The 16,554-nt window shown below is 38.1% G+C and overlaps 3 protein-coding genes across 8 annotated transcripts in view; 2 read left to right on the top strand and 1 right to left on the bottom strand.

Moving 5' to 3' along the window:
• The window catches only part of LOC110995486 (insulin-like growth factor 2 mRNA-binding protein 1), a 31,893-nt gene extending 21,846 nt beyond the window's left edge, over window positions 1-10,047 (top strand). For 4 of the 5 annotated variants that reach the window (XM_022262693.2, XM_022262710.2, XM_022262684.2 and 1 more), the window contains 6 exons: window positions 642-1,025; window positions 1,431-1,674; window positions 4,151-4,303; window positions 4,788-5,012; window positions 5,118-5,375; window positions 7,017-10,047. In XM_022262693.2, the coding sequence (XP_022118385.1) occupies window positions 642-1,025; window positions 1,431-1,674; window positions 4,151-4,303; window positions 4,788-5,012; window positions 5,118-5,375; window positions 7,017-7,118 (1,366 nt within the window). In that variant the 3' untranslated portion in view covers window positions 7,119-10,047. Of the gene's footprint in view, window positions 1-641; window positions 1,026-1,430; window positions 1,675-4,150; window positions 4,304-4,787; window positions 5,013-5,117; window positions 5,376-6,185; window positions 6,240-7,016 lie in introns of all 5 variants that reach the window. The other variant, XM_045634266.1, reaches the window with a different exon arrangement.
• LOC123690588 lies at window positions 10,040-14,086 on the bottom strand. 2 transcript variants are annotated; one of them, XM_045634267.1, is made up of 5 exons: window positions 13,758-14,086; window positions 13,405-13,515; window positions 12,715-12,819; window positions 12,063-12,305; window positions 10,040-10,855 (listed from the first exon to the last, which is right to left on the bottom strand). In XM_045634267.1, exons 1-5 carry the CDS (start codon window positions 13,873-13,875, stop codon window positions 10,563-10,565), a joined length of 870 nt encoding a protein of 289 aa, XP_045490223.1. In that variant the 5' UTR covers window positions 13,876-14,086; the 3' UTR covers window positions 10,040-10,562. The 2 variants fall into 2 exon arrangements, with proteins under 2 accessions (XP_045490223.1, XP_045490224.1); XM_045634268.1 differs by lacking the exon at window positions 13,758-14,086 and having other exon boundaries at window positions 13,405-13,616.
• Window positions 14,087-15,915: 1,829 nt separating this feature from the next.
• Window positions 15,916-16,554, top strand: part of LOC110995682 (facilitated trehalose transporter Tret1) — a 32,026-nt gene continuing 31,387 nt past the window's right edge. Inside the window, exon 1 of the mRNA XM_022262971.2 lies at window positions 15,916-16,000. The gene's annotated coding sequence lies outside the window, so the exon portion shown is untranslated. The remainder of the gene's footprint in view (window positions 16,001-16,554) is intronic.

The raw sequence follows: 16,554 nt of genomic DNA, 5'->3' as shown, positions 1-16,554 counted from the left end.
AAAATAGTTTAAAAAAATCATTATTTCTTGTTAATTCTCGCTCACTATACTTTTCTTTTGTATCTCTTTCTATTAACTGTTTAGTGTTGTAAGATGAAAATCATGTTGATTGCACTGTTGTGTCGGAGTGTCACACTTAATCACACGGACAATCCGTGCTAACTGCAGCATTATTGCGTTGTAGTGGTGGTGGTGAAGCTAAAACTAAAAATAGCATGGTTTTTTAATTGTAGCATGCATGCAACTTTTACAGAAAATATCATACCACCTAATACTTCACTATTGAGAAGATTTTTATTATGGTCGTGGATTGCATAAGCCTAGACCGAGACCTAATTCTTTTTAATTTATTATATTATCTAAATAATTTGTAATACACCGAGAATAAAGAGTGCACCACAATGTATCCTTCTTACCTACTTATATTCAAATAATTGTTAACTTAAATTAGATGACAACTATGATAGTATCTACATTGGCATCTTTGATCTAATAATGTCTACAATGCTACACCCATCGTTAATTTGTAAATGTCTGGGTGGTGTTTTTCGTGGGTTGGGATGGAATGGTGCTTTGGTATTGGTATTTAATAACGTAGACTGTGGCGTTGTTTTACATGTGTAATGGTTGGGATTTAACAGGGCGATAAATTTGCTGAACGGGTTTGAGCTGGAAGGCAGCCGTATGAAGGTGGAACCGGCGGATGGTGGAGCACGTGGCGGCCGGCGTGGACGGCCGGGCGGTGGCCGTGGTGGCGGTGCCCCAGGTGCCGGGTCTAGGCCTACGGACTTTCCGCTGCGACTACTTGTCCAGAGCGACATGGTCGGTGCGATCATAGGTCGCCAGGGCAGCACCATTCGCCTAATCACCCAGCAGAGTCGTGCTAGAGTGGACGTGCATCGCAAGGATAATGTTGGCTCGTCGGAGAAGGCGATCACTATCTATGGTAACCCGGAGAATTGCACCAACGCTTGCAAGCGTATCCTGGAAGTGATGCAACAGGAGGCCAATAACACTAACAAGGGGTATGATTAGTTATTTAATTTAAAAACTTAGGTACTTCTAAAAACTAGGTCAAAGATAAGGTTTTACGTTTTGAAAGTGTCAAGTTTTGAAGTCTCATAATAAGCCGTCTCATAACCTTGCTTAACACAAATTAAACCCGATTCGAAAGATATTTCTACATTTTAATTTGACCTCTGAAGTATCAGAAAACGAAAATATGTCTATTTATTTATTTTCTACTACTCCGGACCTAATTGCTTACATCCGCTATTGAGTTTTCCTAAAGATAATTTCCTTGCAACGTTCCTTATTTCCAGAAGCAATTTCTAATAAAACTTACTTTTAGAAAATTAATTTATCAAGTTCGTCAAGTATATATATGACTTACTAATTTATAGAACTGATTTAGAAATTCTTATTTTCAGTGAGATTTGCTTGAAGATCCTCGCACACAACAATCTGATCGGCCGAATTATTGGTAAAGGTGGTAACACAATAAAACGCATCATGCAAGAGACTGACACAAAAATAACTGTCTCCTCTATCAATGACATCAACAGCTTTAACCTAGAACGCATCATCACGGTCAAGGGTTCCATCGAAAACATGGCGAAGGCCGAGTCACAAATATCTGCTAAGCTGCGGCAGAGTTACGAAAATGATTTGCAGGTGCGTATCTGTTCAAGTACAATACATTATGTTTACATTGTTTTATAATATATAAGTCATTATATATTAAATCTATAAATCCAAAAATACGTTTATTTTGGAACATGAGATAATCATGGTATCACTTACAATACAGCACTTGAACTTTGAAATCGTTTATTAATATTTCTTCCAAACACAAATATATCCTCTTAAAAGTATTTTGAAATAAGACTAAATCTATAACATACTGCTAATGTTTATGTTGTACGAACACATTTCTGCGTAAGCGCAACATAACATGTATTTTTAGACAGATTTCTCTGAAGTAGACTTGCTTCAGTTAAGGATTTAATTAGTTTGTTCAGCAAAGTTTACTATTTTAGAATATCCTTTTCTAGTGAATGTGTGTGTTCGGGCTGCTGCCGAACACTTTAATGACAACTAAATAAAAGATTGCTTTCACTTAAAAATTATTAATTAATATGAGAGAAAAAAAAATACTGATAAAGAAAAAAAATGAATGCTTATGCTACATAACAGTATCTTCGATTATCAAGAATGCCTTTCGCGCACTAACACTTTCACTTTCATTGTGAACAAGTGATTTTATTTATACTGTTATCCGACACCTCCTCCAGGCGACGACGAGCGCTGCGGACGCGCCCTGGAGTATTGTATGTCGTGGCTCGATAGCTCAGGCATTTCATCTATGTTGCTCTTCATGCTCTTTATTTGGGATTCTAAGCCTTGATAAAGTGCTGTTCAGTTTATCGATATCTGTATCGTCTTCTTTGAAGTAAGGCAATGTTATATTGATAATGTGGTTGATGTCTGGACATCTGGTGTAAGGATGTTCGGTGCCGTTTGTATAGTATTGAATTGTTGCCCGCTTGCCAGTAATGTGAAATCCTTGTCTTGGCACTTATCTTGCAGAGTTATTATTCCAGATTTCATTATATCGCGACTATGTACTGTATTGGCACATGATCCGCAAATTGTATGTATCGCAACATAAGTACAGTGCTTAGATGAAAATTGTTAGTTCGTTCGTTCAGTTGGCTTTGATAAACGTCAGTGATGGTGTCCAAGGGTATTTTGAATGCTTTTTTGATTCTGAATTAAGTTCATAGCCGACATTGCTGACATAATAAAATCCTCGACTTCCGACATGCTCTATATTTGCTTATTTAAAACGTTAGTTGCGATGCTGATCGAGAGAGTTACTACTAGAGACTACTTACGATGCTTCTGTTCTTTTTAGCAAGTTTAATTCTCTACTATAGAAATTTGGTATGCCATAGATTTACCATATGTTGTTGATTGTTTCTAATCAGTTCAATGTCCTCAAGAGTATTTATCTGCAAAATGCTGATCTAGCACACCAAACAATGTGTTCGCGAGGTAGTAGCCTACACCGTTGATAAGACCGCGACGCTGTCTGGAGTGCTCGGTAAAATGCTGTGTTAATAAAAGTTGATTGTTGAAGTGAAACTTCTTTAGAATCGTTGTGATTTCAAACCGGATGCAACGAAAAAGCGACAGTAAAAAGAGACAGAAACATTAATTCATATGATTTAACGTGGGAGAAAATGAGATAGATAAACTTCTTTCGAATCGTCGTGATTTCAAACCGGATGCAGCGGTAAAGAGAGACAGAAACATCAATTCATCATAATATGATTTAACGTGGGAGAAAATGAGATAGCAGGCATTATACAGCCTCTCTTTACTGCCGCTTTTTCATTTGATCGAATTTCAAACTTTCGATGTTTTAGTTCTTCCCAAATTAAAAATTTATATTAAACTTATAAATTAAAATTTATCATTAAAATATAATGTTTTAAAAGAACACACACATTTAGATAATGGAAAATGATTAATTTATATATGATTAATAATAAAAAAAATGTTTTTGACGGTTTCACTTTTACCATGTGTGAATTGCACATATGTTTTTTTTTGTATTGTAACTCTGAGTAGTCGTGATTAATTTGTAGTAAAATCATATGGCATTGTTGATTATGCTCTATGTTAGTACATAGTTTGTCCAAGTGATTTGATAATTGTTTGTATGCTTGTTCACCTTGCCAGTATTGGGCCATATGGTGGTACACAACTAAAGTCCATTTGTCTTTAATAAGTTGCATCTTTGTTATGGGGTCGAAGAAAGCATATCGTTATCCTGGTAAAAAGTTATATTGGTAATCAAGTACTCGAATTGTCTTTTTAGTTGCAACGGAATAGTAACTAAATTTTAAAAGCCTGCTAATATACGTAAATCTTATTTGTGTATATATTTTTCGGAGTATAATGATATTTATCTGACAATAGGATTAGCAACAAATATACATTTGGTATACTGTACCTATATGTTACTGCGTTGCTCTACATAAGAATTAATAGTAGTTATAAGATTCAGGAGTTTATTTGATATAAGGGACATAAATATTTTTATGCTTTTAAGTGCCATATGATTTACTGCTGATATTTTCAGGTGCTAGCTCCGCAAAGCATTATGTTCCCGGGACTGCACCCGATGGCCATGATGTCGACTCGCTACTGCGGCGCCCCACCACCCTTCCCACCGCCCATTTACGCGCCCCTCAGCGGCCAGGGCGGCGCTCAGCAGGGCGCTGGTGATTCGCAGGTAAACTCCGATACTATGGTGCCGAGGCATTCTTAATTGGAACCAGGAATTCCTCGACTTAATAGAGTAAACTGATTTGTGGAGTATTAGTTATGACTGACTGGTAATGACTACAAAATATTTAGCTTGAACTGAGTTGTTAAAGCAGTTGTCATAGTTGACAATAATAATTTGTTCCGCCCGGTTGTTAAATTTTCCATAGGGCCATGATTCATCGTTGGTACGTCGCATATAATAACATTACAACGAAACGATTAGCCGTTCGTGATGCATGTTGATAAAATGCGATTTTGATTTGGGTGGAGTGTTATCGTTTTTACGCGCACCGCTGCTATTTATAACTTTTTAAATATTTATTGGATACCGTAACGAGCCGAGGAAATATTTGCTTAGATAAATATCTGCTATTATTTAGTTATGGGCTCTAAATAAATAAATCGAAACAAATTTAATATCATTTCAAGTTATCGAAATGTTTTAACAGGAGACTACCTACCTGTACATACCCAATAACGCCGTGGGAGCGATTATCGGCACCAAGGGCTCGCACATCCGCAACATTATTCGCTTCAGCAACGCTTCGGTCAAAATTGCTCCGCTCGAGCAGGACAAGGGAGAAGGAAACGCCGGAGCCGGAGCCGCCGCTGCGGCCGCCGCTCAGCAAGAGAGGAAGGTGACCATCGTCGGCAGCCCCGAAGCTCAGTGGAAGGTGACTTGCAAAATTACTCTTGGTATCTTAGAATTGTATATTATCCGACCGCCAGAGAAAAATCTCCGCCGAGACGTTACTAAAGTCTGTATATTAAAATTACAGGCGCAGTATCTGATTTTTGAGAAGATGCGCGAGGAGGGCTTCATGTCTGGCTCTGACGATGTGCGGCTCACCGTCGAAATAGTCGTGGCTTCGTCCCAAGTCGGACGTATCATAGGAAAGGGTGGCCAAAATGTCCGCGAACTGCAACGCGTCACCGGGTCGGTGATCAAGCTTCCCGAACAAGCTCAGCCGGCGGCTGCGATCGCTCAGGACCATGAGACTACTGTCCACATCGTCGGGCCGTTCTACAGTGTGCAGGTATGTCATATATATGCTATGCGCAGATGGAATCCATCGGGTAGAATGTCTAAATGCGTTTTTGTTTGCAAATGAAAAGAAAAGATCGGACTATAGAGAATTTTTATTCATAGTTCTCGTAGTATTGTATTTTGCTTACGTGTAATGTGGTGGATGACGACTTGATGTCTGAGATGCTTTGCATCAGCTTTCGAAATTAGTAGGACAAAATAGCAAATATTTGGCTGCTATGTTCTCGGTTGCCTACCAATGAATAAATGTAATTTTATTTGGATGCTTATTATGTCGTATTATCGGTGACCTTCACGAAAACTATTATTATACTAGAATATAAGTTTGAAGTTATAACATTGCAACATACATTAGTGTTATAATAATACGTTTTTAATGAAGTAATGGCACTCGTGTCGAAAGTTTTAAATACAAAAAATATATATACCGGCACTTTTGACGTTGAGCTATCGGAGTGTATATTATATTGTATTATAAGTATTAAAAGGCAACAGTTATATACTATTTAAATCAAAATAGCAGCCAATATTTGGTATATTGTAATCTTTTATGGTCGGTTATTGATGTAACATTATATATAAAACACAAACACTACACACTAAAACATGTTTATTTATTACATTAGCTACACGTAATTAAAAATCGGGCTCGCGTTTAAGGTATTTGAATGAATGAATGTGAAAGTTCCAAGTTCGAAGCGAGAGGAGAGGTGGAAGATAAGTATTGACGGGTTTTGCTGGCACTGCGAAATTTTTTCGTAACGGCAACTCTGTCATAATAATTTTGTACGTTTTGTAGCGAACACCCGACCCCGGCTGAACAACGGTTTCTCCTCACTACACTCGAATATAGGTGAGTGCCTGTTCCATAATTTATTGACTCGGCGAATGTTTTACATGTCATTGGCGATTGACACGGACTTCGTACTTGGGACGTGAGTGGACGGATGTGTGCGAGCTTCAAATTTATACACTACACATAGTACGTCATACAAACGTATATATTATAGTATTTGTAACTCTTAGTTAGTGTAATGTAGTTTAAGGCTTGCGACTGGGCGAGTTGAAGAAAAGATTGTGTATTATGATTTACATATATATATTTATGTTTAAATAAGTAGATATGTTTATAGTTGAATTTTAAATGCTGTCTTTTCTTTAGATCGCAATGAAACGTTTGAAGAACTGACGTGTTGCTCGGCGTCTAGAAGTCGTATTAGTTGTAGGTGTCGGATGCTTATAAGTTTTGCCGGCTTTATTTATATAATTGCTATTTTCATGAACTTTGTGCATTGCAATGTTATAACTTAAAAAACTTTCTCGATATTCCCAAACATCTGAAGTCATTATTTATTGCCATTATCAGTCAACCGTAGCATTCGGGTAGATACTGTGGTAGTTAATAATATAGATTGTGTACTTGAGAATTAGCACCACATGCAAATTAGTGGTTCTTCATACACATAATATAAATTGCTCACAACAATGGTAAATAGGTATTTAAGTTGAGGTATTGAATACACAAAGTAATGTGAATAGCATAAGTTATAGGAGCTAGACTAGTGTCTGCTGAGCGATGTGTGATATGCGATGCGATGCGATGTTAGTAACCAAGTGTTATGTTGTGCAGTCTGCTCAGCGGCGCATCCGCGCCATGGTGGCTCAGGCGAGTGCGCCGGGTCGGCACCGCCGTGCTGCGCAGCCGCCGCCGCCGCCTCCCCAGCAGCAGTAGACCGGACACGTTACCCCCACCGCGCCGACACACCGCCCCCCCCCCCTAACCCCCCGATACCCACTCGCCCCTCCGATGCACTTGCCTCTTTGCGTTTCGCGTCCTCCCCCTCAGTGCCAGTAGAGCTAGCGTATTCCACCACAATATGATCGGCCTTATACGCTACTGTTACTTTAATATCGTAAAGCTATGTCCGCACCCGGCCCCGGCCGCCGCCGCGGACACACCTTTACACTAGCTGTCTATATATTTACATGATTGTCTGTTTATTGATACAAATGTTATAGCGATATTATAAAGATGGGAGAGTTTGTAAATAGCAAAGAGTCGTTGTTCAAACATAAAATTTGTAAGTTCCGCGAGTGATTTGTCAAATGTATTTTACACATATGTAGATATACACATATTTTTTTCATATATTCATGAAGTATATAATTGTTAGATTGTTTACCGTTATATATATATCCGACGGATGAAATGCAATAGTGGTCCACGTTAGGTTCTTATACAAGTGTTAAGTAGACGAATCGATTATACAGACGCGTATTATGTTTTGTTATTGAGATATAGATTAATATGTTACGGTGTGTGGGTCGTACTGACTTTCGCTTTACTGAGGCTTTCCTGAAACGATTGCAGGCGATTGATGAATACTGTTGACGTCTCTACGCGGACTGACGCGCCCCTCGCGCACCGAATGATACGTTCCAAGAGATTTGTACCTCACGGTGATTATTGGACGTCGAGGACTTGTGTACGATTAATTTATAAGTGACATTTGTTGATCGTTTTCTTTGTAATTTTGTTAGCTTTATAACGGTTTTTGTGTCGTCGCGTTTTCGGGGCCGAGCCGGTTCCGCCGTCGACCAACGTTGGAAACGCGCCGTCGGCCCGCCGCCGGCCGGCCCCTAGACTAGGTAGAGAACGCGTCGTCGCTTTTGATGCGAGTGTAGTATTTGTGTTATAATTGTGCCAAGGGAGATATATTGTGAGATTAAGAATTAAGTGAATGATATCAAAATTGGGAAGCTTAGATGATTATATTTATGAATGTGATAATAATATATGGAAGTTGTGAGACTATGTTTCGCGGTTTAGTTTCGATCTTGTCAACGTAAGTAAGTTAGTCTATGTTAGTTAGGTGGCAGCGAGCTCCCGGACACCGAACCGGCTATCCGTTTGAAGATTTGGCCGCACCGCTAAACCTACGCGACCTTGCCCCCGTGTTGTTTTACTTCCACATATTATTAAATAATCTCGCAATTGGCATAAATATCAACAATTACCGTTCCTCTGCTCCCGACTAGATATTCTATCAAATAAATGACTTGAATATTGTAGTAGTAGTAGGAGAGTGACGTACCAGATTCGATCGTTACCCGTCGTGCCAGCGCTGCCAAAGGCCGGCAGCGCTGAAGAGAAACCGGTGGCTTTCCGCCGCATACGGCGGCCTAACTCTGTAAATCCATCAATCAATGTAGCAGTATTGTTCAGAGTGTAAAAATTGTCCTAACGTACCTGGTACGTGGGCATCGGACTAACAATATAGACGGAAGAACGAATATACGTTGTACGAAGGGAGTGCTCGTGAGTCGATACCACGCGCGTATTCCCTTCTTTGGCATTGATTTCGCTGGCTTCGAGGAAACGTCGACGACCCTTCCGCGGAGCCGGCGATTTCCGGCATTGTTGTTTCTTAGACGACACATATTCGTTTTTCCCCGAGCAGTACAAAAAGCGTACTTAACCGATAGCCGAGTGAGCCGAGAGCGGGTCAGCGTGTCAGGCACTATATGAACACGCGTCGTCGACTCCTCCACACGAGTGCCCGAACATTTCCGCGGGCCATTTCCGGTTTTTCAGTTGACCACCGATTGCTTCTGGCGAGGTGTTATTATTTTTTAAGTGATTTGGTATTTTTTTTTGTCGATAGCGGCGACCGCGCCTACCGAGTATGTCGCTCATGTGTGTATTCGGTAGTGCGGCCTTTGTGTTTTGCCGTACGAGAGACAGAAGCGATAGGGACGGACAGTGTACATATAGGCGTGTTGTTATTCCTTCCAGGTAAAGCAGGAATCGTAATGTTAGCCTCATTATCATTATGTTCGTGTTTAGCAAGCTGAAATAGATTTTAGTTTATTGTATCGTTGTGAAGTAGTGTTTAAGTTGTGGCGCGCGTGGGCGGGCGGCCCGAGACTGAACTACACCCGCCGCCCTACCCGCGTCGCGCCTCCCCCATATCCCTATACTATGACCGTATGACATTTATCCCATCCAGACTACATTTTGTTTGACAGTAATCATACAATATGATCAATCAATATTTTTTGTAACACATTTTTAACACAAATGTTCAAAGTTAACAACATCCGACTAATTTTGAAATGAAACTGATTCGTTTACATATTTTGATTCAACCATATTAATTCCCATCAAATATATAAGTCGAATTGTATTCTTCTTTGGTTATGTGGTTATATTCATTAATGTATAACGTTTATATAGTGCGAATCCATTTACGTGTATGGTTGATTGATGGATCGTTTATTGATGTTTAAGAATGCTATGTACGGTGAAATGTTGGCCAAGGCGGGCCAACTCCGCGCTATCGTTGCTTCTCATCACGCTAAGGCCCAATACATTATGATTAGTTTTGAACGAAGCAGCCAAGCATACCTTTTACACATAGTTATGTACCAATTCAAGTTTTCTTTGTTATTTTTAGAGCCATTTTTGTAATTGGTATAAGTTCAGAAACTAATAACTACCTCACTTTACTAAATGAATGAAGATTTTTATGTATGAGCATTTTTTGGAACTTCTGAAATTTCAATAAGTTTAATTAATAAGAAATATGAATGCTATTTTCAAACAGTAATGGATATTGTCAAAATTAAGGTTTCTTAATGTAATAAAATATGAAAATATATTGTATTTTTATTTTAATTTAGCAACAATTTATGATAGGAATGCTTACGTTCACACACTTTGTTACTAAGTAACTAAAGCACGACTGAAGTTGCTTCAAGTTTAATCACCTAATTTGCCATATGCCTTATTAGCCCACATACGATAATTATGGCGCGCTGTTAGCTACGCGTCATTATGTATATCATTGTGGCTGTCAGTTCATTTATCTCGACCATCAGCGCCGACGATGCGCGTGTGGTCGGCGTGACACTAAAACCAGCCTAAGTAATATTTAATAGTCAAGTTCGAGTAGGTAGTCTGAATCCTAAGTCAAAAACTAGTTTAACTGGTAAAATGAATATCTTTACGAAGAAAAAATACCTTTTTGCCGAGTTGGAGCAATATTAAAAAATAACAATAAATTATTAATTTCAGATTATACAGAAATATTAATAATCCACGTATGGGGAACGGAAATCAAGATAGGGCTACCATATTATAGGGGGACTACTGTACTCGTATTAGAATAAGTGATTAAATGAATGTTCGACACAATGGACTATCTGGATGATAGAAGCAAAACGCGTTATTTTCTGGTAAGGGAATAGGATATCTTTTGCTGGTAGCTTGATGGATCCTGTAGGTCCCTTTGACATTCTCAAATCTAGTGTATGGTTCTGTTTTAGCAGTGAAAAGCGGTGCTATTTCGACCTTAAATTTAGAATTAGTCTTGTCCTTCATTTCGTTCATGATCTCGGATGCCACCTGTTCGACGACGGGGTCTCTACTCGTAGGTTTCTTTTGGTTGGTCAATTTTAATTTGACGGCTACAAAAAAAATAGAATTAAAACATTGATATACTGCTCCCAGACGCGAGACTATTTGAAATGAGTGCACAATTTAGAATGTTGCGCTCATTTTTTGAGGACGTTTTTTAGACGTTGAGTGTGCATCTTGGGTTTTTTGTATATCAATGATGAATTAAAAGCATATATTTGAGTTGCTTTTACCATTGCAGTAAATAATTAGCTCTTAAACGGTCGGGCTGTCCTAATATCAGACTGCTCTGTACTTCCAATAGCAACCACGAACATAATAATGAGGTACCGCGCGTTAGCTATGTTATGTAGAGACATCAGCGTTGCGGATATTGAGAGAACGACATCGTACTTGCATACAAAAACGTGCGTTTTACAAAGTGCGCAGGGGCCGTAGTCAAGATGCCTTATCTGTAGTGTATGTAGGAAAACGAATGTCATTTTCATACAAACTAAGTCACTGACTTTCTACATACACTACTGTTAAGGCATCTTGACTACGGCCTCTGTTCTGTGGTTCAATATATGTTCTACTTATCTAGCTGTTTCGATGACGTGGCGTGTACGTATAGGCCAGACCCAGGGGGTAATGACTGATACTCAAATAACAATAAGTAAGTTAAGATAAAAATATCATGTTTCATCAAACATGGTTTTGTTTTGTAAGACAATATGATTTACGGAAATTTAAGTTCTAGTAAATTTAGTGTTTTGATTTCAATTGAGTGCAGATACCGGGAAACTTCTTGAGCATTAAACAAGGGAGTAGGGGAAAGTTTGCGCATCGTATCTCAGAGCGGGGCACAAACGTCAACTGATTTAGCAATCACGCGATCGACACGTGTCACGTGTCCCAGTGAAACCTAAAAATCGCTTCTGCGCAGGCAACATTTACTCAAGATGTTTGCCGGTATTTGAACTATTGTTTTATAAGTAGTACGGGTCAATAATTAATAATACAATACGTAAAGTATTAAAGTGTTTTTATAAATCATTGGTAATCTATAAGTATATCGGTTCCTTAGTAATTGGTTTACGTTTACCAAGAGTATATTAAGATTTAAAGTTATAAAATATATGTTTTCACAACATTCTACATTTTCAATATATGTTTTGCGCGTTAAAAGGGTCGGTTTTTCAACTTAACGTATTGTACCTTAGGAATTTATGCTTAATGTAAATCATGTCATCCACTCATGTACCTCGTCAGATTTACCTTTATGGCCTTCTATTTTTGCTTTTATGGTCTGCTCATAATCTATAGAAGAACGTGTTGAGAGATGTGTAACTTCTGAGGCTGTCAAAATCGTGCTTTCTGCTAAAGGTGGTGGTGGTATGGATGTTGCTAAGTTTGATGTTGGCCTACCAATTGACGTTGGTTGAGCTTGAGATGTGGGTTCTTTGTGTTTTTCACCAGGATGCGGCCCAAACATGTCGTCGTATTCCAGCCGCCTGCTCTCTGAAAAGAATAACATACATTAGATACTTTAAACTAAGTATTCTTAACAAACATATATACAGTATTTACATTTTTCTTAAGCTACATAAGAAAAATAATTAAAAATTAATAAAAAGAAAATAAAAACAAACTTAAAAGCTTTGGTCCCTGTCGCTGTATAAGTTTAACGTTTGCGGCATCTCCTCGCTGTGTTGCGATACTTATTTGTTGAGCGAGACAAGCACCGGCTCTTAGGTCTCCAGTATTATTTACCAGACGACGACCTAAACCTTTAATCTAAATTAATCCAAAGGGAACAAAATCAAAGTTGGAGGAAAGACTCTTATATTTAGCCGAACCAGCAACATTCAATACTTAACCCTTTAAAATTTTATAAATTACGGACATGTTAATAAAATAGAGTCCTTACTAAGACGTAAACGTTTCCACGCATTATTTGCGGAGCCCGGGGTCAAATTGTTTAAGAGAAGTCGTCGGGAAGGGACTGCAAGACTTCCTCCGTCCAACGGGAATGCTGTAAGATGATACATATTTACTTATGCCTTAGAGTCCGACAAATGAGTGGACCAGTAACCATGATAGCACTTAGTGTAGCGACATCTACAATATACGCTATCAAAGCTTTTTGTCATGCCAAAAAAGTGCTGGCCGCTTCTCAAGACATGCCTCACTCAACGATAGCATACGCCGGTTCCTTGCAACCGTCAACGTGCCGACCGGAGTTGCAAGAGACGATGGCAAGAGACCGGACGGTATGAGTTTGATTCCATGGAAGATGGGCCGGGTGCTGGTATGCGATGCAACCTGTTCAGACAAACTGGCCCCTGCACATCAAGTGTTTCTGATCCTATATATCTAGACCATCACCACCCATCATTGGTACAGCACGTCTTTCCTCCAGTGCAGTGAATTTCGTGTATTCTGTGTCAATCGTATGGCGACTAAGCCGGGACATATAATGTAATTGAAAACATGCTGTATGTGATAAAAAGAATTATGACGATTAAAATTATTCAACTCGGAGTTGAGAGATGGAGTAGAAAATATTTGTAGACAAAAAGGTCATGTACTATGTAATACAAATGCTTGATGTACTTACAATGATCATTATTCGCAGGGTGTTTTGTAGTTGGGCAAGTCGGCTGTTCAGGTGTACTTACAGCCACTCCAGTTCTCAAAAAGGAATTTTGTTTGTTCATTCTTGCATATTCTGAATGTAAGGAAATTCCCAAAATTCGAAGGAGGTTGCAGAGTTTTCTCTTAATATTAAAAACAAGTCTTGACGTAAATATATAAAATTACGTACAATAAAGATAAATAGAAACGAACCTAGCTACGTAATTCTACCTACGTGATTCTCAAACTAATCCATAAATATATTTGCGATAGTTATTAAATTAAAATGCTTTATTTTTGAATGAATCTAGCGTTATTTTATGTGAAGTTTCGTACCTGATTTAAGAAGATCAACTAACACAAAAGCCTGTTGTAAAGCCTCCGATTCACTGGAAATGAATGTTGCAGGGGCCGCGCAGAAAACACACAATGTTATCACACAATACCATTTCATATTACTTTTACTGCAGATTTCTTATTGCGCATATAAATACGATTAAATTCGCGTTTTATAGTGATTTTAAGTTTAGCCTAAGCGGAATAAGTTTAAAAAACCTTCAGTATAGACGTGAGGGAACTTTTGCAATGTTGGGCAACTCATTAATTTACCCCATGTTGGCATAAGGTATAAGGCAGATTGCTTTTTTCACTGCAACCCTCCTCAGACATGGCTAATGATGTTCGGGATCTTTTTATATCCTATTTTAAACATGATTAATAATAATATTTAATGTAATTGCTAAAGCGTGCCGTGTGATTCGACAACCATACTTGATTCTGTGTTTGTAATGTTTGAAGTCTAAGCTCTAATTCGACAAATACGACTTTGTCTCCATAGTATAGTGTTAAGAATGTACCTCAATGAATACATTTTTATTTTATTTATTTATATTTTAAAAAACCGGCAAAGAACGGCAGATATATGTACGTATGTATGTATATAGTCTATGGGTGCCTTTATCACCTAACATCATTTGCCTCCTGCTATATGAATAATATATGGAGGAAGAAAGGGTAATATAAACATAACATAGGCTTATCAGAGTATATATGCGAAGATCTCATTTACTGATGATTTCGGAAGTTTTAGCCTCAGATTTTTCGTGATCGTTTTCTCTTAATTTTCTCTTCACCTGACACACAGCATCGATTTTTGGGTCTTAGGCATGCGTCGCGATGGCTTTCTTCACCGAACTCATCTCAGCTCATCACAGCAAGTGTTGGATGAGCACAGAGAAACTTATCATTACTTCTAAGTGATGCGAACGGTCTTCCAAAGTATAATCTCAAAAAGAAAACATATACATTACAGGAATCTCCAGTCCACGCGATTCTTCTTTCAGTTCCAAGCATAATCAAACAGCCTTCATTCCATCCATTCTCTGGCTGTCCCTAGACACTAAACTGCGAGATACTTTTAGGCAGTTACATTCTAATATGCACCTTATTTCAATTGTGTTGAGGTTCTATTTCAAGGGTCTCTTTTCGATAGATAACGGAAATACGCAAATATACGTCATTCTGTTCGTCAGGCTCACTCGACCACGAAGGCGACCACATTCTATATTCCATCCCTCATACAACGATGGGTTACCCGACACAATAGCTGCCTGAGGACAGGCACAGGTCCGATGAGCTTTACTTCATTCTAGACACTAATAGTAAGCCTTTGTGGGCATTTTAACCTAACCACTAGAATAGCAAGCCAATTTTTCACAAATCAATCATGTAGGTAGGTGGTGCCAGACGTCTAGTCTAATCATTCATATTTTTTAATAACTGATCCGTTTGTCAAAGAAAGTGCATAGTTAATAATTGATATAATACTAATTGCAATAATTATATACATGACGAAGGAAGAAATTAGTGAAAAAAAAACAAAACAAGTAATCAATAACTGAAATTCAAATTCCAAATAATTTTAATAAATTTTCGATTAGCAGCTCATCCCCCCCCCCCCCCCACAATGAAACTGCTCCCTTGTGGAGCGGGGGCACCACGTTGGGAACACTCGCGTAGAGAGAAAACTCTATTCATGCACAGCCGGCTTAAACGACCCAAAGGTTGATAATTGCGTATTTTAATTACAAATTCCGTCCTAGAGTCCCCGCTTATTTCTATAAAAACTTGTTTCTTAATCTCTCCCTTATTGTATGAGTATTAGAGCTTCTTTTCTGAATCTAATTGCTCCATTTTTACCAATTTATTCTCTTTCTGGCAAATTAAGTAGACGCTGTGATGAAAAAGGACGTTTAGATAAAATGGTGTATGGAAAACTGATCTACTTATTTTAAACAGTAGTTTATTTTTAATGTGTTACGTAAAATGTCAAATGGAGCCTAGCTGCCCACGACACGGAATCCTAGTCCCTCGGGGCTGTTTAATTAAAAAAAAAATAAAACCTGAGTTAAATGTTAACTTATTAGGCGTACCTTTCATGCGACTAAAGTCAACATAGAGTATAGACTGAAACTGTTCACTTGCATCGTTTGTATAATTTGGTTTCGGCATTCGCTATTTTGCTTAAGCCGTGTCAGTTGAAGTGTTTGCGTCTTACAACGCGATTGTGTTACTTGAAGGTGAGTGATTTAACATTACGATGCGAGATATAACAAAATTATTCGACATCTGTATATATTATATGGTAATATTTTTTAAATTAAATGTACTTAATGTGATATTACGTTATATACAAATCGTACGTTAACGGAAATTGGTAAATTATATTTAAAACACTTTCTAGTAATCAATTGCTGACAAATGAATTTTATATTTTCCGTTAATTATTTTTAAATGAGTAGGATATAAGCGAGTAAAGACTACATAATATATCGTTTACTTACTGTTGTTTCTTAATGATTTATGAAGGAAATTAATTTGACGGACTATCGTGTACGCCAAAGCCATGAAAATTCATCGAAATACACATACTATTGAAAATTCCTCAACATTGTACGCGACTAGCTTAGTAGCTTATGCGAATTTGTTATGGTATACGTATATATTTATATGTTAATCGTGAATATACACGAGACCCAATTTCTAGACTAATCTTATATACGTATTTGTGTGTTTTAAAAACACGTGTACTTACTGAGACATCATAAAACTTTACGATCTAGCCTTATTTATG

Source organism: Pieris rapae, chromosome Z (genome assembly GCF_905147795.1).
Source record: "Pieris rapae chromosome Z, ilPieRapa1.1, whole genome shotgun sequence".
NCBI classification, from domain to species: domain Eukaryota; kingdom Metazoa; phylum Arthropoda; class Insecta; order Lepidoptera; family Pieridae; genus Pieris; species Pieris rapae.
The sequence above is the reverse complement of the archived record's forward strand: the minus strand, read 5'-3'. Positions and strand labels throughout refer to the sequence as shown.

Excerpts from the sequence above, each read along its gene's own strand:
- LOC123690588 (XM_045634267.1), bottom strand. The coding sequence starts at position 13,875 with ATGAAATGGTATTGTGTGATAACATTGTGTGTTTTCTGCGCGGCCCCT. Across the intron at positions 12,306-12,714 it reads GTGGAAACGTTTACGTCTTA|AGAGCAGGCGGCTGGAATAC; the intron begins GTAAGGACTCTA and ends TATTCTTTTCAG. Across the intron at positions 10,856-12,062 it reads AAAAATAGAAGGCCATAAAG|CCGTCAAATTAAAATTGACC; the intron begins GTAAATCTGACG and ends TTTTTTTTGTAG.